This window comes from Zonotrichia leucophrys, chromosome 25 (assembly GCF_028769735.1).
Source record: "Zonotrichia leucophrys gambelii isolate GWCS_2022_RI chromosome 25, RI_Zleu_2.0, whole genome shotgun sequence".
Taxonomy (NCBI): domain Eukaryota; kingdom Metazoa; phylum Chordata; class Aves; order Passeriformes; family Passerellidae; genus Zonotrichia; species Zonotrichia leucophrys.
Window position 1 is genome coordinate 1,402,021 of NC_088194.1, and position 24,351 is coordinate 1,426,371.

General features: G+C 54.7%; 3 protein-coding genes across 3 annotated transcripts; all 3 read left to right on the plus strand.

Annotated features, from left to right (window-relative positions):
* Positions 1 to 781: 781 nt before the first annotated feature.
* On the plus strand, positions 782 to 11,258 carry SLC25A44 (solute carrier family 25 member 44). The gene is made up of 5 exons (XM_064732597.1): positions 782 to 919; positions 5,073 to 5,183; positions 6,127 to 6,854; positions 8,643 to 8,770; positions 9,171 to 11,258. Exons 3-5 carry the CDS (start codon positions 6,233 to 6,235, stop codon positions 9,360 to 9,362), a joined length of 942 nt encoding a protein of 313 aa, XP_064588667.1. The 5' UTR covers positions 782 to 919; positions 5,073 to 5,183; positions 6,127 to 6,232; the 3' UTR covers positions 9,363 to 11,258.
* A 681-nt stretch (positions 11,259 to 11,939) lies between these two features.
* PMF1 (polyamine modulated factor 1) lies at positions 11,940 to 18,462 on the plus strand. The gene is made up of 5 exons (XM_064732297.1): positions 11,940 to 12,097; positions 12,538 to 12,643; positions 13,244 to 13,344; positions 16,047 to 16,242; positions 17,418 to 18,462. Exons 1-5 carry the CDS (start codon positions 11,940 to 11,942, stop codon positions 17,469 to 17,471), a joined length of 615 nt encoding a protein of 204 aa, XP_064588367.1. The 3' UTR covers positions 17,472 to 18,462.
* Positions 17,517 to 21,807, plus strand: BGLAP (bone gamma-carboxyglutamate protein). Its single transcript, XM_064732298.1, is given in 6 exon segments — positions 17,517 to 17,526; positions 19,887 to 20,000; positions 20,003 to 20,071; positions 20,835 to 20,882; positions 21,417 to 21,483; positions 21,575 to 21,807. Coding segments are annotated over 6 exon segments (441 nt in total). The 3' UTR covers positions 21,708 to 21,807.
* The last annotated feature ends 2,544 nt before the right edge of the window (positions 21,808 to 24,351 follow it).

A 24,351-nucleotide genomic window follows, 5' to 3' on the forward strand; every position in this document is an offset into this window, starting at 1 on the left:
GCCCCGAGGGGCTTGTGGGGTGTACGAGGCTGGGCCTGGGGAATGTGTAGGCACACGTGGGTGTGCAGGGACACATGTGGGTGTGCAGGGAACTGGTGGGTGTGCAGGGACATGTGTGGGTGTGCACAGACACACGTGGGTGTGCAGGGACACATGTGGGTGTGCAGGGACATGATTGGGTGTGCAGGGACACCTGTAGGTGTGCAGGGACACACGTGGGGGTGCAGGGACATGTGTGGGTGTGCAGGGACATGTGTGGGTGTGCAGGGACAGCTGTGGGTGTGCAGGGACATGTGTGGGCGTGCAAGGACACCTGTGGGTATTCAGGGACACGTGAGTGTGCAGGGAGACTTCAGCGTGGGTGTGCAGGGACATCCATGGGTGTGCAGAGACATGTGTGGCCTGTGCACACTCACAGGTGCAGGGACACCTGTGAGTGTGCACAGACACACGTGGGTGTGCAGGAACACACGTGGGCATTCAGAGACACCTGTGGGTGTGCAGGGACACGTGTGGGCATTCAGAGACACCCGTGGGCGTGCACAGACATGCGTGGGTGTGCAGGGACACACGCGCCTGTGCAGCGTCCACCTGCAACGAGGCGCAGGGAGAGCGGGGAGCAGGGAACAGCTCTCTCACAGCCATCACTCTCTCCTGTGGGTGCCCCCGTGCTGTTTCCCCCTCCAGCCGCTGGCCCTTTAAGAGCCGTAATTCGGCGCGGTCCCTTTAAGGCCCGGCCGCCCTCTTTACTGCGGGCCGGAAGCGAGTAGGCACTTCCGGTGCGACCTCTGCCCGCTCCCAAGATGGCGGAGGCTCTCCGGTGCTGACGCCGCCGGTCACTTCCGGCCCGGGAGCGGCCATGGGGCGGCGGGGCCGGCCCGGCCGGGGGCTCCGAGGGGCTCCCTCCCGCCGCCGTCAGGTGAGCGGCTGCCGGCACCGGGGCCGGGCCGGGGCGAGGCCTGAACCAAGCCAGCCGCCGTGCGGCACGGCCTGTCGGTGGTGGTTTGGCCCGGCCCGGTGCGGCGCCGGTGCGGGCGGCGGCGGCCGAGCGAGGTCTGGGCAGGTGTGGAGGCGGCGCGGCTGGGCGGGAACGCGGCAGGTGGAGGAGAGGGGGTGGCTGGTGAGGGGCGCACGTAAAGCGGGGAGGGGGTTGGTGTGAGACCCTTTGGCCTTGAAAGACCCCAGGAGAGAGGCCCGGAGGGTCCCGGGGCGGACGGGGAGGGCCCGGAGCCCCCTCGGTGAGACCCTCGGGGCAGGCGGGACAGGGCTTGAATGGCCGCGGGGAAAGGAGCTGGAGGGTTCAAGACCGTCCTCGGGGCAGAGGCCGAAGCCCTCCCCGGGCTGGGCGGGGGAGCGGCCGGGGCCCCCCGGGGCTGCGGGGCCACGGCGGCTTGGGGACAGCGGGGACACCGAGCCGCGGGGCTGGGCACGCGTCCGGCCCCGCAGTGACCTTGAGCGGATCCCGGACCGAGCTGTGCCGCTGTTCTGTGCCCCAGAGCTCGGCCGAGCTGCTGTGACCGGGAACGGAGGTGGGGGTCTCACCCAGGGGTGGGATCGGGGGGTCCTGCCCCGGGCCGGGGGTGCTGGGGAGGGCAGTGCTGTCCCCAGAGCGCCGCTGCCACAGCGCTCACAGAGCCACAGCTGTGCCGGAGCTGCGGGGCTGGGGTGAGAGCCAGGACTGCCTCCCTGGAGGGCCTGGATCCCCTCCTACCGCGGGGTGAGTGTGAGGGGCGGGTTTAGCTCGGTGAGCTGCATGTGAGGCCTTAGCTCAGCTCGGTGAGCTGGATCTGGTGCTTCAGTTCATCTCAGTGAGCTGGATGTGCTGAGCTGGATGTAGGGCCTCAGCTCAGCTCCGTGAGCTGGTTATGGTGAGCTGGTTGTGGTGTCTCAGCTCAGCTCCATAAACTGGATGTGGGGCCTTAACTCAGCTCCATGAGCTGGATCTGGTGCCTCAGCTCAGCTCAGTGAACTGCATCTGGTGCCTCAGCTCCATGAGCTGGATCTGGTGCTTCAGCTCAACTCAGTGAGTTGGACGTGGTGAGCTGGATGTGGTGCCTCAGCTCAGCTCCATGAGCTGGTTGTGCTGAGCTGGATGTGGTGCCTGAGCTCCATGAGCTGATGTGGTGCTGATAACCCCAAGGCCAGCGTTCCATCCCCAAGTGAACCATTCACTGCAGAGCTGGCCCTGCTGGGCCCTGTCCAGCTTAGGCTGTTGTGTGATTCCGTGCCCTTGGAGGTGCCAGGCAGCCTCAGGGCTGGCTGCACAAGGTTCCCAGGCTGCTGCTGAGGCATTAGCATGCTGGCCAGGGCACATCCCTGCCCGGGGCACACAAAGCCCTGTCTGTGTTTGCCAGAGAAGCATCTTGAGCTCCAGCTGCAGCAACGAGCGGTTTGGGGACCAGACTGACAGGGTGGCATTAAAGGACATGAACTGGGGGGGTTTGTACTGAGTTCTGTGTGTGGGAGGCTGAGGCTGTGCCCAGATGAGAGAGCAGGAGCAGGGATGCCTTGCTTGGCACCCCCTGCTTGCATTTCCAGGCAGAAGTTCAAGAAATGCTGTTTGTGCATGGAGGGAAGGAACCACTGAGGGCTGGTTTTGGCACAGAAGCTGCTCCAGAGTTTAAGGATGTGTGAGCTGTGGTGTGCTTGTACTTGTTTTGGAGGGCAGATCAATTCTCAGGAGATGTAACCATGACTTTTATATCAGCCTCTCTAAAATTCCTTGAAAGATCATCAAATCTTAATGAGTGTGATGGGATCCCTGAGCAAGGCCGTGGTCTAAATTTCTGGAACATTAAATGCTCTGAGCAAAATGAATGTTTTTTTATGTTGGCAAAGAAAGAATTGCAGCCATGCTGCTCATCCCTGGAGCTGCCAGGATCCCTTCCTTCTTCCACACAGGAGGGACTTTGAGTGCCTCAGAGCCATGGGGTTAAAGTGGCTTTGTCTAATTCAGATCCTGAATGAGAGGAGTTATTGGTGAGAGTCCAAAGAAAGTACAGCTGTTTCCTCAAGAAGTTGTGGCTGAAATTCTGAACCCAAAGCACTAGAGCGCATAAAACTAAATAAAGATCAAGGAATTATTATTGTTGTTGTTGTTTTGTTTTCCATATTGCAGTAATGAGAATGTTTTTTGCAGCCCTTCCCTTTCCTTTGTGGGGAGCTCAAATTCCATGGTGGTGGCAGAAGAATTTGGAGTATGGACTAAACCCTCAGGCTTCACCAGGGAATCATATTGACTAGAGTCTATTTTAATTTTTTTTAATGACATATTAAGCTAGTAGGGACTCTTAACAAGAACCAAGTGGTGTTTTCATAGGTGCTGTGCACAGATAATTCCTGTGCAGGAAGCTTTGTGTGTCAAATCATGTCAGTATTAGCAAACCCAGTAGGGCTGTGATTGTGACTAAAGCAATCCAGGCTGGGGTGTTTGTTGTGCCTTAGCTGGCAGGGTGAAGTGTAGCTGTCTTTACAATGGTAAAAAAGTGGAATTTTGGGTGTTTTTAACTCCCCTGTCCACCTGCAGGAGCTGTGGTAGCCTGTAATGCTGTTTGCTCCTATTCAGCAAATATTTTGTTGGCCAATGGGCAATGAAATGGTCACTTAATGGGACACCCACCCCTGTTCTGCCTTAATTTCATAACTGCAATTTCTTCTCTGTGCCAGAGGTAAACAACCTCCAGTTGTTTTGTTACTGTGTTTCTAACAGAATGTCTCTGGCCTGGGTGAGTTCTTCATCAATCCTGAAGTGTTGAGACATTTCCCTAAGAATCCCAGACTGGTTTGGGTTGGAAGGACCTTAAAGTTCATCTCATCCCATGGGCAGGAACACCTTCAGCTATCCAGGTTGCTCCAAGCCCTGTCCAGCCTGGCCTTGGGCACTGCCAGGGATGGGGCTCTGTGCCAGAGGGAACACCTCAGAGGGAACAATTCCTTCCCAATATCCCCCCTAACCCTGCTCTTGCACAATGGAAAGCCATTTTCTGTGTCCTGTCCTGTCCCAGATGCCTGTCCCTTGGAGCTCCTTTGGGCACTGATGTTGTGTCATGGTAAAGTGAAGTGCCCCCAGGTCAGTGTGTGCTGCTGGCTGCCCATCCCTTTGAGCTCTCACTTGCTGGATCTGTTTTCAGATCAAGGTTTTGGCTCCCTTGTTCCTGTTCCTTGCTCTGGCTCTGCTCCCCAGCTGTTCAGCTCGTGCACTGCCAGTGCCTGGAATACAAGTTATGATCCAGCTGCAGTCCAGATCATTTTGTCATTCCATTATTTAATCTGGAGTTAAGTGGAAGGGTCAAATTAAATCCTACAAACGCTTTTCTTTCAAAATTCAACATGTCTTTACTCTTTGTAAACAGGTTTTGCACAAATCCAGTGAGGATGTGAGCTGGGGGCATGACCAACAAAAGAGCACAAACCTCACATGCATGAGGGCACCAGGGCTCCCTGGCACACACTTTCCCAAAAGTTCAGCCACCCAAACACCCCATTTTTTGAAAGTTTGATGTGAAAGTAAGTCCTTACTGGCAGTGAACTGCTCCATCTTGTTTTGGGTGATTCTCTGAGCTGTGCCTCTCCTGCTGCCTGGCCATGTGTGTAGGTTCCCTTAGCCCAAGCTTGGTTAATCGTGCAGCAAGTTAATTTACTAATTAGAGCAGCTGAAAGTACGAGGAGCCTGCTGGGACCTGGTGATGAGCTGCAGCAATTGGGGCTGGGGGAGGCTGAAGCAGCCCCTCCCTCCTCATCCTCCCCATTCCACAGCCAGCAGTGGAAGGGGGGTTATCAGCCCAGGAGCAGAGATGGAGTGTTGGAATGGAGGGTGGACTTTGCTGGTGTAGCTGCCAAGCAGCTCAACAGAGAGATCCTGGGCTGTGATTTAACCCTTTCTTTTCAGGATCTTGGTCATCAATGTGGAGACTCTACATGGCTGTCTTGCCTTGTTTTCCCATTGTTGTTCTTTTCCTCTCATCACCCTCCAGCTTTAGGGAGATAAGAATGGAAGTGCCCAAAGAAATGGGTCTAATTCATGCAGGGAATCCAGGAACACAAACGGACTTGTCACTTTCTTCTTTGTACAGATCCTGCAACTGAAAAGTGACGTCCTGACACCTGGGAGCACGACAGACCTGGAATGACTGGGGAGAAGCTGCTTTGCTTGGCCATCCCTGATCTTGCGTGCCCATTGAAAGGTGTGTGTGCTGCTCATCTGCTTCTGAAAGCACAGGAGCTCTGCTTTTCCCCAGAGCAGCCTGGGCTGTGCTGAGAGCTGCTGCTGGAGCCCAGAAAACAGCCACAGTGACATCTGAAGGTGTCACCATCAGGCACATGGTAGGGCCCTGCCTCTGGAGGTTACAGTCACTCAGTGCTGTGCAAGGCTGGCTTGTGTGTGACAATGTTCACAGGGGGACCAGGATGAGGGAAGAGATGAGGATCTGACTCCATGTTTCAGAAGGCTTGATTTATTATTTTATTATATATATTATATTTAAACTATACTAAAAGAATAGAAGAAAGGATTTCCTCAGAAGGCTGGCTAAGAATAGAATAAGAAGGAATGATAACAAAAACTTCTGTCTCGGACAGAGTCTGAGCCAGCTGACTGTGATTGGCCATTAATTAGAAACAACCACATGAGACCAATCCCAGATGCACCTGTTGCATTCCACAGCAACAGATAATCATGGTTTACATTTGTTCCTGAGGCGCCTCAGCTTCTCAGGAGGAAAAATCCTAAGGAAAGGATTTTTCAGAAAATATCACAGCTACAATTCACCTTGCAGCAGTTTTGGAAGGGCTGTGTGTCCATGGGGGAATTCACTGTTACGGTGTTCCCAGGGGTCTGAGAATGAGGGAAGAGATGAGGATCTGACTCCATGTTTCAGAAGGCTTGATTTATTATTTTATGATATATATTGCATTAAAACTATACTAAAAGAATAGAAGAAAAGGTTTTATCAGAAGGCATTTTGTTCCTGAAGCCTCTCAGCTTCTCAGGAGGAAAAATCCTAAGGAAAGGATTTTTCAGAAAATATCATGGCTGTGTGCTCGAGGAGAGTCAGCCAAGGTTGAGGTGATGTGGGTGGATATAGAGAGTGGGGCTTTGTCCTCTACCCAAGGGCTCTCTCGTTTCAGGTGCCAGCACTTGCAGTCAGCTTGCTCAAGGCTGGAAGGCTGGGCCTGGATCTGCTCTGTACCTTTGAGGGAAACCTGGACCTGTCCTGCCTGCCCCCGAGGAGCCATGGAGGACAAACGCAACATCCCCATCATCGAGTGGGAGCACCTGGACAAAAGGAAATTCTACGTCTTTGGCATTTGCATGACCATGATGATCCGCGTGAGCGTTTACCCCTTCACGCTCATCCGCACGCGGCTGCAGGTGCAGAAGGGCAAGAGCCTCTACAACGGCACCTTCGATGCCTTTGTGAAAATCCTGCGGACAGAAGGGGCGGCCGGGCTCTACCGAGGCTTCCTGGTGAACACCTTCACGCTGATCTCAGGGCAGTGCTACGTCACCACCTACGAGCTGACGCGCAAATACGTCTCGCGCTACAACAACAACAACGCCGTCAAATCCCTGGTGGCCGGAGGCTCGGCCTCCCTGGTGGCCCAGAGCATCACAGTGCCCATCGATGTGGTCTCCCAGCACCTCATGATGCAGAGGAAAGGGGAAAGCATGGGCAGGTTCAAGGTGCAGAACCAAGATGGCAAGCGGCTGCTGGTCTTTGGGCAAACCAAGGATATCATTGTACAGATTTTCAGGGCTGACGGTTTTCGAGGTTTCTACCGGGGTTATGTGGCCTCGCTGCTCACTTATATTCCCAACAGTGCTGTCTGGTGGCCCTTCTACCACTTCTATGCTGGTAAGTGAAAGGAGGTTTGAAATGTGTCTTACCCCAGGAGAGGCAGGAGCCCCTGGATGGACTCTTGATGCCGTGGATTCAGCGGGATTTGTTTTCTCTCTGGGGCTGGGAGCAGAATCTGCCCTGAGCTAAGGAGCTGCATCTGGCTGTGTGGGAATTCTGCAGGTGTTGGGTGGAAGTTTAACAAAGCAGCAGTGTTTCATGCAGAACAAGGGGTCCAGGTGCTATAGAACTCCAAACTGGATGGTTCCAAGCAAGTGGGGCTTTATGCATCTGCTTTAACTTTCTCTCCCACGTATCTCAAGTAGTGCCTTCTCCACAGGAGTGAGGAAGGCAGAATTTTGGAGCCACCATGTAAGTATAGTTCATCTTTCAGTTCATGTGAACTCAGGAATCTCATAGATGGTAAAGGGACTTTTAGAGCCACAAATCTCGGGGCAAAACCAACAAGGGCTAAATCTTCCCTGGATATCTGTCAGGTTTGCTGGATTTGCTTCAGTTTTGGCAACTTTAAAATTGGCACTGAGTCTTTTGATGGAAAACTGCACTCAGCAGGAAATTCTTTCTCCCTAGCTCAGTTCTTGTACTCCTTGGGGTGTTTCCAAAGGCTAAAGGTATTGGCCAGCTGAGGTTTATTTCCACCTCTGATGATCCTTTAGATGTCTGCCCTGCAGCTTTGCACATGGTTTTTAGGAGCCTGGTTACCTAATTTTTGCCAAAAGGTGGTGGCAGTGAGTACTTTGGGTTTTGCTGTACTAGGCCTAAAGAACATCTTGGAGGATTCTTCAAAATCCAGATGTCTCCAAGGTCCTGTGTGCTTTCCAGAGTTCTGGTAGCTGGAGGAAGCATTGGTGCTGCATTTAAATGGCAGTGGCAGTCTGGCATGTTGGTCTGTGCTTTGTGGGAGTGCTGCCATCAGGGTCCCTGTCAGCTGTTCATAAGACCAAAACCCAATGTACTAACTGTAAGATTTTCATGCCCAAAGGGCTCAGAGGAGGGCAGGTAAGAAAAGGCAGTTGGTATGGAGAAACCAGAGCTCTCAGCTTCCAGGTGTTTGCTCTTTCCCTGTCTTCTCAGTGGGAATTGAGATGGTGGGGAGCATAAACCCCAGCTGTCAGTGAATCTGCTCTGGCTGCATTTCCCAGTGCTCTGTCCCTGGAGCAGCAGCTGGGGTCACTGAACCCTCCTTGGGTTCAAAGGACACTGCTGGCCCTGATTCCAGTCAGTGTTCAAAGTCTCAAACAGAGCTGCTTCCGTCCCTCCTGCCAGCCAGGCATTGGCCAAAAATGGGGCTTTTGAGCACTCATCTGTCCAACTTCAGCCAATGAAAGTGTGGGAGATTCAAATCCTATTGGCCAGGCAGCAGGAGCAGAGTGAGGAGATCTGGGATCAGCACTAACCAGGGTATCTCCTGGACACTGTGCCCAGTAGTGACAGCTTTCTGTACAAATCCCTGCTGACTCCTTCCAGTGGAGCTTTGTCTTAAGGCTTCCTCCACCTTCTAAAGAGGGTGGGGATTTTCATGCCCTGTTTTGGGGGTGTGGAAGCTGATTCTGTCCAGTTTCCCCCACAGGCGTGGGAGGCTGTGGCACAAAGCATGGGGAGTGTCCTGGAGCCAGCAGTGTGATGAGTCCTGCTCCCTGTGCTGTGCCAGCTTCCTGCTTGGTGTAGGAAGCACCACTTGGAGATTCTGCAGGCTGTAAATCAGAGATTCTGCCCACTGCAAATCAGCTGGAGTTAAGGAAATAATAAGCTGAAAGTCTGAAACTTTCTCTCTCCTGTTCCCAGAACAGCTTTCGAGTTTGACTCCTAAGGACTGTCCCCACCTCCTTCTGCAAGCAATATCGGGGCCCCTTGCAGCTGCCACAGCCTCCACTCTCACCAACCCCATGGATGTGGTGAGGGCTCGGGTGCAGGTAAGAGCTCAGCCTGTTTGGCACTCAGCAGGGTGGGGTTCAGCCTGGGCCCTCTCATCTCTGTGGTTTCAGGTGAGCTGTTTCCCTTCTCTCCCTGGGCCTTTCATCCTGGGTAGCAGCTGCTTAATTAACCCTCAGCATTAACAAGAAGAGCCCGGGCTGGCAGTGCCAGCCTGGCCTGCTCAGACAGGCTTTCCCTTCAGAAAGGGAGAGGTGCTTCCTGCTGCCTCCTTGGGACTTTGTGCTTTTTTTGCTGCCCTCCTCAGGGAGTTCTGGAGATCAGATCAATGCTGTCAGACTGGCTGATCTGTTGTCTCCAGAGTGTTCAGTTGCAGCAGAGCCCCAGAGCAGCTCAGCATGGAGTCTGGCAGCTCTGGCAATGTTTGTTCTGCCATTGCAGGTGGAAGGCAAGAGCTCCATCATTCTCACCTTCAAACAGCTGATTGCAGAGGAAGGTCCCTGGGGGCTGACCAAAGGCCTCTCTGCCCGCATCATCTCGGCCACTCCTTCCACCATCGTCATCGTGGTGGGCTATGAAACGCTGAAGAAGCTGAGCCTGCGCCCAGAGCTGGTGGACTCAAGGCACTGGTAGAGGCAGCTGGGGGAGGAGAACCTTCCTGAGAACTCTCTGAGTTTGGACTCTTGCAGGGGAGAGCCTGGGATGCCGCGCAGCTGCTGCGCCTTTGTCTCCGGCTGGTTTCACAGCACAAGGCAGATGCAAAAGCAGCTGCACTTCACCTCTTTAGATCTGAGTGTCATGCAATGGTTCTGCTGCTGGTTTCGCTTCAACTGTGACCTTTGGCAGTGCTCTTTGCCTGGAACAGTCCATTCCAGGTGTGGGAATGCATCCTGGCAAGTTAGTAATTCCTTTTTTTTTTTTAAATTAAAGACTTACTGGCTTAAGCAAAAAGCCAGTTTATTCTCTTTAAATTATTTTCATCTTTGCCAAACTTCCAAGGAGTCTCACAGCCTGCAGCAGGACCCTCTGCTGGGATGTCTCTAGTGGCAGTTGTGCTGTGGGAAGCTGGAAGCAGAAAACAGACAAGTGACTTTCTCCAATTATCTGCTTTTATTTCTAGAAGATGTGAGACAAGAGTAACCTGGAACCACTTCAGACCTGATTTCCTGCGTTTTGAATAGATCTACATACTTGTTTTGTATATTCTTGGAAAAAGTTCCCTGTCTCTCATCCTCCAAACAGCAAGCTGGCTGACAGCAAGTGGGGAGCTGAGCTGGCTGTTTGGAATTAGCTGATGGCAGTTTTGACACCTAACCTGTGTTTTTAATCTGTTGTAATTTAATTTTTTTTTTTATTTTAGGGAAGCTTATTCTGATTTCTGGGGTACTGAATGGTTGTCCTGTGGCCTCGTTCAGTGTGTCAATCCTGCATGTTCAGAGTGGCTGTGGCCACTTCCCACCTTAGTTAGTTTAAGCCCAGAAATGCAGTTTGGAAGTGTTTGATCGTGGTGCTGCCAGCAGCTGGATGAGAACTGAGTGGGCTTTGAGCTACAATTAGATGGGATGTGGGGAAGGAAAAACCTTGTGCTGGCTTTTGATCCAGTTCAAACCTGACAGGCATGTTTATATTGAATAAGAAGTGATGGTTCACTTCATGAGTTTCAATTCTGCTCTTCCAGTTTGGGAAGGGCAAGGATAATGTTTTGCACAATTGCTGGATCAGAAGCCTGAGCTATGGCCTGTGTATTTTACCAGGTGAAAACTTCAGGGGGATGAAACCAGAGGCTGCTTTTTGGGGAGGGAGGGGGTTGTTTGACTGCACTCTGCTGCTCTTGGTGGTTGAGATTTGCCTTTCATGCTGCCAGCCCACACGTGGTGCTTGTCTGGGGGGGTTTGGGGTGCACCTCCATTCCCCTTCTGCCATAACCAGGAATTCTGGTTGAGGTGTTGATCCTGCTGACCCGTGGCTGTTGCTGGGCTCCACTTGGCTGTCTCTTCCTGAGGGACTCACCAAGTGTGGCTCTGCCCTTCATCCCAGTGATGTCCCTGCCTGCTGGAGATGGAGAGTTCTGCAGCTGCTGCTGAGGTGGGAGAGGCTTCTCTGCTTGGTTCTAAGGTGCAGTGCTGTGATGGGGCTGTGGGTAGAGCCCTCTTCATGCCAGTTTTGTTTCTTGCAGTGCTCAGAAAGGCACTGGATGCTGGAGCCACTGGTAGAGTTGTTGGAGCAGCACCTTCTGCACCTGCTCCTGTCACCTGTTTGTTGTTTAAAAGTTGACACCAGTCGGCTCTTGCTCTAATAATAGCTTCTGCTCTGAAAAGCAGAACAGCACTCCAAACCACAAGGCAGCCGGATGTTAACGCTGATATGAACAGGAACAATAACGATCAGCCTCTGCCAGGTGCAGCAGGGCCAGTCCCAGTGTGCAGAACGGAGGGGCGGCAGCACCAGTGTGGGGAGACACTGTCAAACTTAATGTTCCTCTCGTAACCAGCAACGTTCTTGACAACTAATAAACTTGAGAGACCTTCAGTTTGGTGCCTGCGTTTAAAAGCACATGACTCTCCACGCATGGGGAAGCTGCTGCTTTTGTCGTGTCACAGGAAGGGTTTCACCCTTAGCCTTTGGACTAGGAGAGGGACGTGAGCTGCCTGAGAACTCAGTGGCTGAGCGAGAACCGCCTGGAGCGCTGGAATGCCTGCAAGCAGCCGTGACCCAGAGCCGCGGGCTGGCTCCTGCTTGGCTGTTACATGGGAAATGTCGCTTTTTTTATTCTCTAACCGAGCTGAACTTTGTTTCTTTTCTCCTTGAATTCTTCAGGCTTGATCGTTTTATTTCCCTCAAAGTCGCTGGGGGGCAGGGCGGGCACTGGGGAGAGAAGGACGGGTTTGTCTCGCTGCTTCGCTTCGGGGCCGGGCTTCCCGCTCCGGGAGGCGGCAGATTCTTCAAAAACCGCGGTGTTTTTGTTGTGGTTTGGTTCGGACCGGGCGCAGCCCCGCTCCGGGAGGCGGCAGTTTCTCACCGCGGTGTTTTTGTTGTGGTTTGGTTCGGACCGGGAGCGGCCCCGCCGAGCGGCGCGAACCCCGCCCGCGCCGCGCGCATTCTTCCCGCGCTCCGTTCTTCCCGCCTCCGTTCCCGCGCTGGCGGCCGTTAGGGGCGGGGCCCGGCGCCCCGGCCAATGGGCAGTGGCGGCGACGGCGGCGCACCCGGGCCATGGCGGCGGCGGCGGGCGGCGATGGCGGCGCGGGCGGGGCTGAGGGCGGCGGGGCCGATGGCGGGGACGAGCCCGCACCGGCGGCGGCCCCGGGGCGCGCCCAGGTGTTCAGCACCGTGGTGGACACGTTCCTGGAGAAACTGGTGGCCGCCGGGAGGTGAGGCGGGGGCAGGGAGGGAGCCCTGAGCCCGGTGCCAACCGTGCCGTGACACTGAGCTCACCGGACCCCCGGGAGCAGCCCCGGACCCGGCTCTGAGTCTGAGCTTGGTCCTGACCCGGTCCCAACCGTGAGCCCGGTCCCACTCGTGCCGTGACACTGAGCCCACCGGATCCACGGGAGCAGCCGGCTCTGACCCTGAGCCTGGTCCTGACCCGGTCCCAACCGTGAGCCCAGTCCCAACCGTGCCGTGACACTGAGGCCGCCCTGATCCCCGGGAGCAGTCCTGGACCCGGCTCTGAGCCTGGCCCGACCCGGCCCCACCGTGAGCCCGGTCCCACTCGTGCCGTGCCTCTGAGCCCGCCCTGATCCCCGGGAGCAGCCCTGCCGCCGGCCCCATCACTAACACGCCTCCGGTTCTGATCCTGCCCTCCTTGCAGCTACCAGAGGTTCGTCAGCTGCTACCGTTGCTTCTACAAGCTGCAGCCGCAGCTGACCAGGAGCATCTACGATCAGTTCATCTCCCAGCTCCAGACGTCCATCAAGGTGAGCAAGGGAGCCACCCGGGGGCCGGTGGAAAAATGCTGAGCAGGTTGATATTAAGGGCAGCAAATATATTTCCTAAATGTAAAGCAGAAAGTTGAGGCTGCTCTCCAGAGTTCTGCCTTCCCCAGAAAAAGCTGCGGGATCGTTCAGGAGAACACCACTGGGACTATGGAGTCAAAGCACGGCCAAGGCCACCACTGAACCATGTCCCTGAGTGCCACATCCACACATCTGTTAAGTACCCCCAGGAATTGTGATTCACAGGGTGTTCATCATCCATGGTTCCAGCTTTTCATCCAGAGCAAAGCCAGAAGGACTTTGGATAAGGGATGGAGTGACAGGACAAGGGGAATGGTTTCCCCCAGTTAGATGGGATATTGGGAAGGAATTCCCTGTGAGGGTGGGGAGGCCCTGGCACAGGGTGCGCAGAATTTAAGGCCGGGTTGGACAGGGCTTGGAGCAGCCTGGGATAGTGGAAGGTGGAAGGAAATGTGCTTTAAGGTCCCTTTGAACCCAAACAATTCCCTGATTCCCTGACCATCCAAGGCTCACAAGCAGAGTGGTGCCTGTGTTTGCTCACCTCGTGTCCTTCCTTCTCAGGAGGAGATCCAGGAGGTGAAGAATGAAGGGAATCTGGAGGGACTCTTCAGTTTGCTGGATAAGATCGTGGAGGAGGCCAAGGACCGGGAGGAGCCAGCGTGGTATGGATGGCTGGGATGGGAGTCGTGTTCCTGCAAGGCCACCAGGCACTTCCTGGGCTGGGTTTGGGTGTCCTGTTGGCCTCATGCTGCAAGGGAGGGTCTGAAAGCTGCTGTATCTTTACAGCACTGTCACTGGGCCTAAAACACACAAAAATCAGTTTAATCTGTTCTTCTCTGGGTTCAGGATCCATTTCCACTCCCTTAGTGCAGGGAGGTCAGTGCCACTGAGCTGGGGGGTTTGGGCACAGCACCTGTCCTACAGCAGAGTCCCCCTGTGTGCTCTTCGTGTCCCTGGCTCAGGGCCTCAGCAGACACTGGAGACACTGGGGACTGACCAGAAACACAGGATTTTGTGTGTCTGTGCTGAGGGGGTGAGGAGATCCTCATGTTCCAAGCACCCACTTAGGGCCAGGCTTGGGGAAGAGCTCCCTGTGCCCTCCAGTGGGGCTCTGGCTGTGCTGGGTTCCCTGTGCCAGAGGAAACTCTGGCAGCAGCTCAGCAGCTGTGTGGGACCAGTGCTGGGCAGCATCTCTGGCCAGGGTCTATGTACAAATCACCAACAGGATGGGACTGCTGCTTGAGCTGTTTATTTTCCAGCATCAGTCTCATTCCATGGTGATGACAGTGGGAAGCTGCCAGCAGCTCACATCCCAGGCAGCAGACAAAGAACTTAATGCTACAACTCACTTGAAAAGTTTTTTGACCAATCACACAAAGCAAAAGCACATTGACAGTAGTTCCATCTGACCACTATAATCACATGTACCTTTGGTTAAACAATACTTGCTTATTTCAAATACAATACCTGCTTGGAAGCCTTAAAACACAATGTACAGAGCTCCATTATTAAGCTTCAAACTCCATAATATCTCCCTAGATATATTTTTCTTTAGCTTAGGGAGTTATTCTAGACAAGTAGAATATGCTTGTGAATCTGCTGTAGGGCCTTAGAGCAGATCTGTGCAAGGAGGAAACTGCAGCTCACCCTGAGTGTTGGGATGGGAGCAGTGCCTTGCTTTACCCCAGTCCAAGGGATGATATGATGAGCCCCCCATTATTAAGCCTAGAACTTCCTAATATCTCACTAGATATTCTTTTCTGCAGTTTAGGGAGTTATTCTAGACAAATAGAATATGCTTGTGAATCTGCTCTGGCTGTTGGATAGAGCAGATGTGTTCAAGGAGGAAACTCCAGCTCATCCTGAGTGTTGGGATGGGGGCAGAGAGGTGTCATCCTTTACCCCAGTCCAGGGGATGATATGGTGAGCCCCCCATGATTAAGCTTAGAACTTCCTAATATCTCAGTAGATACACTTTTATTTAGCTTAGGGAGTTTTTCTTTTCTTTTTTTTTCTTTTCTTTTCTTTCTTTTCGCCTTTTCTTCTCTCCTCTCCTTCCTCTCTTTACTTGCCGGTTTCCTTTTCCTTTCTATCCTTCCTATTCCTTTCCTTGTCCTTTCCTCCTCCTTTCCTTTCTTTCCCTTTCTTTCCTTTCCTTTCCTTTCCTTTCCTTTCCTTTCCTTTCTTTTCTTCCTTCCTTTCCCTTCCTTTCCCTTTCTTTCCTTTCCTTTCCCCTTTCCTTTCCCTTTCCTTTCCCTTTTTCCCTTTCCTTCCCCCTTTCCTTTCCCCTTTCCTTTCCTTTTTTCCCTTTCTTTCCCTTTCCTTTCCCCTTTCTTTCCCTTTCCTTTCCCTTTTCCTTTCCCTTTCCTTTCCCTTCTTTCCCTTTTCCTTTTCCCTTTTCCTTTCCCTTTCCTTTCCCTTTCCTTTTCCCCTTTCTTTCCTTTCCTTTCCTCTTTCCTTTCTTTCCTTTTCTTCCCCTTTCTTTCCCCTTTCCTTTCTTCCTTCCTCTCCTCTCTCTCTTTTCCTTTTCTTTTCCTTTCCTTTTCTTTTCTTTCTTTTTCCTTTTCTTTTCTTTTTTTGTGAATCTGCTCTGGCCCTTAGAGCAGATCTGTTCTGGGAGGGAACTCCAGCTCACCCTGAGGGTTGGGATAGGAGCAGAGCAGTGCTTTGCTTTACCCCAATCCAGGGGATGATGTGCTGAGCCCCCTCAGAAGGCCAGGCTTGCTGGAGGACACTCCCTGCCGTCTCCCCAAGGCTGCTCCCACACTCTGCAGCCTCCCAGTTTACAAAAGTACAGGTGCAATGCTCTGTTAATGTGACCGTGTTCACAGGGGTTGAGGGAAGAGATGAGGATCTGACTCCATGTTTCAGGAGGATTGGTTTATTATTTTATTATATATATTATATTAAAACTATACTAAAAGAATAGAAGAAAGGATTTCTAGCTAAGAATAGAAAAAGAATGATAACAAAGGTTTGTGGCTCAGGCTCTGTGTCTGAGCCAGCTGACTGTGATTGGCCATTAATTAGAAACAACCACATGAGACCAATCACAGATGCACCTGTTGCATTCCACAGCAGCAGATAATCAATGTTTACATGTTGTTCCTGAGGCCTCACAGTTTCTCAGGAGGAAAAATCCCAAGGAAAGGATTTTTCATAAAAGATGTCTGCGACATGTCAATACACAGACCATTCTTCTATTTGTCCTTTTATAACTTTCCTGCTGACCAATCTCATGGCTGTTGCTTATCTGTAATGACATTTTTGCTATCTCTGAGCCCTGATTTTGCAGCTGTCCCACCCCCCTGATGCTGAGAGCCCAGGGCAGGGTGTATTGTGTGTTCTGGGTGCTCCCTTGCAGGCGGCCCAGCGGGGTCCCGGCGCGGGACGTGCGCAGCGCCCTGGTGCCGTTCCTGCTGCGCCACCGCTCCCACCTGCGCCGGGCGCTGCAGGAGAGGCAGCACAGGAGCAGCAGCCTGGCCCAGGAGGTGCTCAAGGGCAGGGACAGCATTGCAGAGCTGCAGCAGGTGATCCAGGCTCGCCAGGAGGCCTGGCAGGTAAAACACACCAGAAAACCCAGACCAGACTGACCCAAACCACCCCAAAACCGGACCAAACCAACCCCAACCGGACCAAACCAACCCAAACCAGACCAAACCAACCCCAACCGGACCAACCCAACCCAAACCAGACCAAACCAACCCAAACCGGACCAACCCAACCCAAACCAGACCAAAACACCCCAAAACCAGACCAAACCATCCCAAACCGGACCAACCCAACCCAAACCAGACCAAAACACCCCAAAACCAGACCAAACCCAACGACCAAACCAACCCAAACCAGACCAAACCAAACCAACCCAAACCTAACCAACCAACCCAACCAGACCAAAACCAACCAACACAGCAAACCAGACCAAACCAAGACCAAGTAAACCAGACCTGACCAAGCCAACCAACACCAAACCAGACTAGACCAACCCAACACAAACCGGACCAACCCAACCCAAACCAGACCAGACTGACCCAAACCAACCCAAACTAGACCAAACCACCCCAAAACCAGACCAAACCAACCCAAGCCAGACAAACCCAGACCAAAGCAGACCCAACCTAAACCAGACCAACCCAAACCAGACCAACAACCAACCCAACCAACCAACCCAACCACCAAACCAGACCAAGCTAACCAACCATCAACCAAACCACAGACCAGACCAACCCAACCAGACCAACAAACCAACCTAAACCAAACCACAACCCCAGACCAGCCAAACCAACCCCAACCACCAGACCAAACAACCCAACCAATCAACCCAACCTAAACCAAACCACACCAACCCAAACCAGACCAGCCCAAACCAACCAACCCAAACCAACCCAGACCAGACCAACCCACGCTAAACCAGACCAACCAAACCAACCCAGCCCAACCTCATTCTCACAGCACCTGGAGAACGAGGCTCTGGAATGACTTTCAAAGCCTCCACTTCCCCAGGACCTCCCCAGCAGCCAAGTCCTGCTGAAACTTTAGGTGTGGACATTGGAGCTCTCAGGTGCTTTTCCCTGTGCAGTGGGTGGGGTGTGGGCTGTGGGTGGTCCCAGGGGAGGTGAGGAGGATTTTGTGTTCTGCACGTGCAGGGAACAGCAGTGTGTGCCAACATTCCACCCTGAGTGTGGCAGGGTGGGAGAGGCTCCATGCTGAGCTCTGTGGGTTGTGTTCCTTCCAGGCAATCACTAAGGAGCAACGAGAACTGATCATGGCACTCCAGGAGCTCCAGTGATGTCCCACAGACTCTGCTGAGACAGCTCATCATCCCACAGCACTGATGGGACAAGGTGTGTGCACTGAGAATCACCCCATCAGGCCACTGGAGACTGCAGAGGGACTGGAACAGCTGCTGGGCTGGCATGGGTTGATTGAAAACAAAAAACCAACAAAAGAAACAAAAAAAACCAACATTGGTATCTTTGGAAATGGGTGGCAGTTCCCTATTTCCTACTCAGCCTGACAGAGGAGTGTCACAAAGTGTGTCTGTGCTCTCATCTGCTGTACTCAGTGCTGTGACAGGCCTGGTTCCAATTTCCAAAGCCACATTTGGGCGTTTGTAGCTGTTTTAGCTGTGTGTTAGACAAAATTCAGTGCCTTAAGCCCCAGGGCAGGCTGTGCTGGGGTCACAGCCAAGGCTCCTGCCTTGTTTGCAGGTTCATTGAGTCCCTGTGCTCACTGCCCTTGCAGATGTGGCAGCAGCTGCTGCCCCAAGTTCCTCGTTACCGTTCCTTCTGTTCTCTTCTGAAGTTATTTTCTGGCCCTGGTTCGCTCCCAGGGATCTGTGCAGAGGTTGGAACAGCCCTGCCTCCGCTTTGTGGCTTTGTAGCACAGGGTTTTCATGTTTTTCCTGTGGAATCTTCCAGAGCCAGACTGGCTTTCCCCACCCAGAGCTGTCTGTTGCTGCCTCTCCTGTTTGTGGGCTGGGGAAGCCAAGGGATCTCCCTGGCACAGCCCCACCTGTGAGTGGAGTGTTCCTCCAGCATGGACAGGCTGTGCTGGGGCTGCCCAGGGAGGCAGGAGAGTCCCCTGCACCTGCAGAGGTTCTGAGGGCACAGCTCCAGGGTTCCTGCCCTGCCCTGTGCCCAGCTGGGATGGGGCAGTGGCTGCTGCACCACAGCCCAGCCTCTGTCAGCAATTAGAGCAGCAGAGTGGCTGCAGCGTTTCCCCTCTGCCTCCCCTCTCTGTGCTGGAATCTCCTCAATAAACTGGGGCTGTTCTTCCCAGCTTGGCTCCTGCTGTGCTCTTGGCCCACGTACTCTGTGTTTTATGGCTTTGTCTGACAAAAGGTCTGCTTCAGCAGCTCTGTCTGCCCCAAAGCCTCCGGTTCTGCTGCCCAAGGCAGGGCTGGGATTTACAGGATCAAAAAAAGTGGTCAGGATGTGAAAGAGGAATGTTATTCAGGGGCTCTGAGTGCCCTGGCTGGGATGGTGTTCACAGGGGTCTGAGGATGAGGGAAGAGACGAGGATCTGACTCCATGTTTCAGGAGGCTGATTTATTATTTTATTACATATATTACATTAAAACTATACTAAAAGAATAAAAGAAAGGATTTCTTCAGAAGACTAGCTAAGAATAGAAAAAGAAAGAATGATAACAAAGGCTCTGTCTCGGACGTGTCTTGGACAGAAAGTCTGAGCCAGCTGACTGTGATTGGCCATTAATTAGAAACAACCACATGAGACCAATCCCAGATGCACCTGTTGCATTCCACAGCAACAGATAACCATGGTTTACATTTTGTTCCTGAGGCCTTTCAGCTTCTCAGGAGGAAAAATCCTAAGGAAAGGATTTTTCAGAAAATATCATGGCTACAATTCACCTTGCAGCAGTTTTGGAAGGGCTGTGTGTCCATGGGGGAATTCACTGTGACAGTGTTCACAGGGGTTCTTGGATGAGGGAAGAGGCAAGGATCTGACTCCATGTTTCAGAAGGCTTGATTTATTATTTTATGATATATATTGCATTAAAACTATACTAAAAGAATAGAAGAAAAGGTTTCATCAGAAGGCTGGCTAAGAATAGAATGGAGTCATAACAAAGGTTTGTGGCTCGGGCTCTGTGTCCAAACCAGCTGGGCTGTTATTGACCATTAATTAGAAACATCCACATGAGACCAATCCCAGATGCACCTGTTGCATTCCACAGCAGCAGATAACCATTGTTTACATTTTGTTCCTGAGGCCTTTCAGCTTCTCAGGAGGGAAAAATCCTAAGGAAAGGATTTTCCATAAAACGTGTCTGTGACACCCTGGCCACGCAGCATCTGCCCCTGGCGTGTGGCAGGGAGGAGCTGTGCAGGGACCAAGGCCATGGGCACCTCTCACCTCCCTCAGGGGTGCCCAAAAGCAGCACCTGCTGCTCCCCCAAAACTGGGCCAGCACCCTCCCTTTGGGAACACCCCAAGGTTTTGGCAGGGAAGTCTCCCTGTGTTGCAGAAGATGATTCTGGGGTGCTGGGACAGGGCATTGAGGAGCCCCCAGTGCCCCCTCAGCCATCCCGTGGGGCCTGGGCACTGCCAGCCTGGCAGGGCTGGGCCCACCAGCAAATCCCCCTGGCCTGGGGCCACTCCTCCCTCCCTCTGTGGGCTCTGGCCGGGCACAGGGCACCGGGTTCATCCCAAACCACAATTGCCAGCTCTGCCAGCAGCTCCGGCCGTGGCGGATGTGCTGCAAATAACCCTGGTGGGGCCGGGCCCCCCTTGCCGAGGCCCCAGCGCCCTATAAAGGCACCCAGGAGCCGGGGCTGCGCTCAGCCCAGCTCAGGAGGCACCATGAGGGCCCTGCTCCTGCTCACCCTCCTGGCCCTGCTCGCCCTCGGCCTCTGCCGCAGAGGTACCGGGGAGCCCGGGGCTGCTGGGGGCACTGGGGGTGATGCTGTGGTTATTGGGGGTGATTCTGTGCCCGCTGGAGGTGATTCTGTGCCCTGGGGGTGATGCTGGGGGCACTGGGGGTGATGCTGTGGGCACTGGGGGTGATGCTGTGGATATTGGGGGTGATTCCATGTGCACTGGGGGAGATTCTATGCCATGGGGTGATTCTGTGGACACTGGGGATGGCTCTGTGCCCACTGGGGGTGATTCTGTGGACATTAGGGGTGATTTGGTGCACTGGGGGTGATTCTGGACACTGGGGGTGATTCCATGGACACACTGAGGGTGATTCTGGACACTGGGAGTGATTCTGTGCCCCTGGGGTGATTCTGTGGATATCAGGGGTGATTCTGTGCCCTGGGGATGACTCTCTGGACGCTGGAGGTGATTCTGTGGACTCTGGGGGTGATTTTATGGACACTGGGGATTATTCTGGACACTGGGAGTGATTTTATGGACACTGGGGCTGATTCTGTGCCCACTGGGGGTGATTCTGTGCCCTGGGAAGGGCCCTGGAGGGAGCAAAGGGACTGGGCAAACTCTGCTGAGCTTTGGGGGGCACGGGGGTTCAATGGAGAAATAGAGACCGGGACATCCTTCAGCAGACTGGGGGGGACTCAGGGACGGACGTGAGCCCCAAAATGAGTGGGGTGAGAGCAGAGCAGGGTGGGAGGGAAGAGCAGGACCCCCCTGTGAGCGCGGCCACCCCTCCGTGTCACCCACAGCTGCCGCCGATGGCTCTGCCAGCACCAAGGACTCGCCCAGCTCCGAAGGTGAGTGAGCCTGGGGACAGGGGACACACACGGGGGACACACACAGGGGACAGGGGACACACACACGGGGGACAGGAGACCCACACACAGGGGACACACACACAGGGGACACACACAGGGCACAGGGGACAGGGGACACACACAGGGCACAGGGGACATACACACAGGGGACAGGGGACACACACAGGGCACAGGGGACAGGTCACACACAGGGGACAGGGGACACACACGGGGGACACACACGGGGGACAGGGGACACACACACAGGGGACACACACGGGGGACAGGAGACACACACAGGGGACAGGGGACACACACGGGGGACAGGGGACACACACACAGGGCACAGGGGACACACACAGGGGACAGGGGACACACACACAGGGGACACACAGGGGACAGGGGACACACACGGGGGACAGGGGACACACACACAGGGGACAGGGGACACACACAGGGGACACACACGGGGGACAGGGGACACACACACAGGGGACAGGTGACAGGACCCCCCTGACCCCCCTGTCCCTGCAGCCTTCCTCTCCAGACGCGCCAGCGCCGAGCTGGTGCAGAGGCAGAAGCGCAACGCCGGCCATGGCAGGTGAGCATCGCTGGGTGCAGCCGGGGGAGGTTTGGTGGCCCAGGGACCCCGCAGACCCCCCGGGTGTCCCTTTGTGTCCCTTTGTCCCCAGCAGCGGCCCCGGGGCCCCGCCGGACCCGCTGGAGGCCAAGCGCGAGGTGTGCGAGCTCAACCCGGACTGCGACGAGCTGGCGGATCAGATCGGGCTGCAGGAGGCGTACCGGCGTTACTACGGGCTGGTGTGAGCCCTGCCCTGCCTGGGGAGGGGGCTGAGCGCTCCAGGAACCCCCCCTGTCAGCCCCACACCCCTACACTGCACCCTCCCACCCTTCTGTTAGCCCTGGAATGAAATAAATGCAAATGTAGAGCCAGTTCCTCCCCAAGCCTGGGTGTGGGTGGTGGGAGGATTCGGGATGTGCTCTGTGTCACCCCGTCCCGTCCATCCTGGGTTCCCTCCTGTGCCCCCCAGGCTCCAAGGAGGAGGTGCTGTCACCCCCAGGTGCTGCTGCCAGCCCAGAGCTGCCCCATCACCATCCCAGTTTAATTTAAAATTGTTTCTCCCAAACTTGGGGTTACTGGGGAGCAGCAGGGCTGATCCACACACCCCTGGCCGGGAATTTCATCACAAACCACCTTAATTACTCATTAACCTTGAGACACACATGCTTACACTGCTGGGTCTTGTGTGGGGACCCCAAATTCATGGGATGACTGCTGGAAAATGGAATTTGGGAATATGGGATGAATTCATGGAATTCAGGGGTGCAGCCAGAGCAGCACAAGGCTCTGGGCAGGGGATGGGCAGGGGAAGGCGGTGAGCACTGCAAAGAGGAGCCGGTGGCAGCAGCCAAGCTCAGCCCCACTCCAGGCACAGTCCCAGCAGCAGAGCAGCTCTGGGGAGGAGGGGGAGGAGCAGAGGGAACCTTCTGGAAGCCCCCTGGGGTGGTGGGAGCGCCTGAGCCCTGCCCTGGGCCACCCTGACTCACCGGGCAGAGGAGCAGGGGGTCGGTGTAGAGGAAGGGGCACTCCAAAGTCTGCAGCTCCTTGCTCTGCTGGCGATGCTCCAGCTGGGGGAATTGTGAAGGGGGCACAGACCCCTGCCAGCTCCCACAGCAAGGACCCCCCAAAACCTCGGGTTTCATCCTGAGCAGGGGGAATCAGCAAGAGGAGCAAAAAGCTGAGAAGGAGGAAAGCTCCACCCCCAGTTTCCTTATCCCAAACACTCTGGGAACAGCAGGAGAGGCCAGTGCAGGTGAAGGAGCTCAAAGCAGCCACAGGGACAAAGCAGCAGCGTCAGACAGGGCTGACCAGGAGTCTGGCATGGCAAATGTGCAGCCTGTGACAGACACACGGTGTCAGGGGGCCTGCAGCTCCCTGTGCCAGCCCATCCCTGTGCCAGCCCATCCCCGTGCCAGCCCATCCCCGTGCCAGCCCAGCCCCGTGCCAGCCCATCCCCGTGCCAGCCCATCCCCGTGCCAGCCCAGCCCTGTGCCAGTCCAGCGTCACAGCTGCTGCAGATGTGCTGGGCAGGCACTGCCATGGAGCTGTGATGTGGGCACAGCTGGGGACAGAGGGACAGGGACAGACAAGCAGCGGGCAGATGAGCAGTGCTGGGCCCAGCAGATCCCCCAGGGAGGATGGGAGCACCAGGCAGTGCCACCTGAATCCCTGCTGGCACAGCAGGTTCTGAGGTGAGCTCTGTCCCCGTCCCCATCCTCATCTCCATCCCCTCCTCATCCCTCTCCCTGTCCATGTCCCTAACCCCATCTCTGTCCCTAATCCCATCCCTATCCCCACTGCCAGCCTTTCTTTGTCCCCATCTCCTCCCCATCCCTGTTCCCATCTCCACAACCACTCCTGCCCCCATTCCCATCCCATCATTTCATCACTCCCATCCTTGCCCCTGTTCCCATCACCATTCCCATCTCCACCCCCATTCCCATTCCCACCCCCATCCCTGTCCCCATCCTCTCCTGCTCAGCAGGAATTGTGTCCAGGGCTGTCTCATTCACCACCAGAAAGGAGCTGAGGACACAGTCAGAGCTCTTGGGGTCCCAGTACCCCAACATGATCCCATCCTCCCAGAAGATCTGTGGGGACAGCAGGGCAGCCCAAGAGCTGGGGAAACTGAGGCAGGGTGGGTTGGGAGTATCATGGGGTGTCCAGGTGATTTCCCATCTCAGATGAGGGAATCACCTGGACTCCCCATGAAAAAAAGTAAACACCCACTCAGCCCAAAACTCACACAGTGAGAGGAAGGAAAACCCAAAATGATCCAAAAGTATCTGGACAAAGGAGGCAGAGCAGCGCTGCTGAGAAGCACCAGGGGTGTGCTGGCCATGGGGGTCACCTGCAGAGCCCCCTCCTCACCCTGCCTTGGGCTGGGGGTCTGGTCCTGCTCTTGCCCTGGCAGGAGGGGCAGATGGGGCTCTGCAGGGGCCCAAAGGCAGCTTTGTGCTGTTCACATCCCCAACCCTGCCACAGCCTTGCTCTGGCTGAAATCCCCCCAAATTCCCAGTGCAGACACGACCCTGACTGTGCATGGGGGCACACGGGAGCCTCCAGCTGGAGGGGCCACAGCTCTGGGCTTGAAATGCCACCAAGCTGGGACAGCCAGGGCAGGTGACAAAGGCAGGTCCATGCACGGGGCCTCAAACACCCACCAGGTCACACTGCAGGAGGAGATCTGGGAGGGAAGAGGTGGAGAAACCAAATTTGGGCAAACAAAACCTGGCAGAGGCTCCAGCTCAGCCCGTGGGGCAAATGCCAGCAGAAGATCCAGGCTGCAGCTGGGTGGAGCTCAGGGAACAGAGGAGACAGATGCTTTCCAAAACCCCAATTTTTGGGGATTTATTGATCCCCAGAGGATTTGTGTGCTGGGCACAGCAC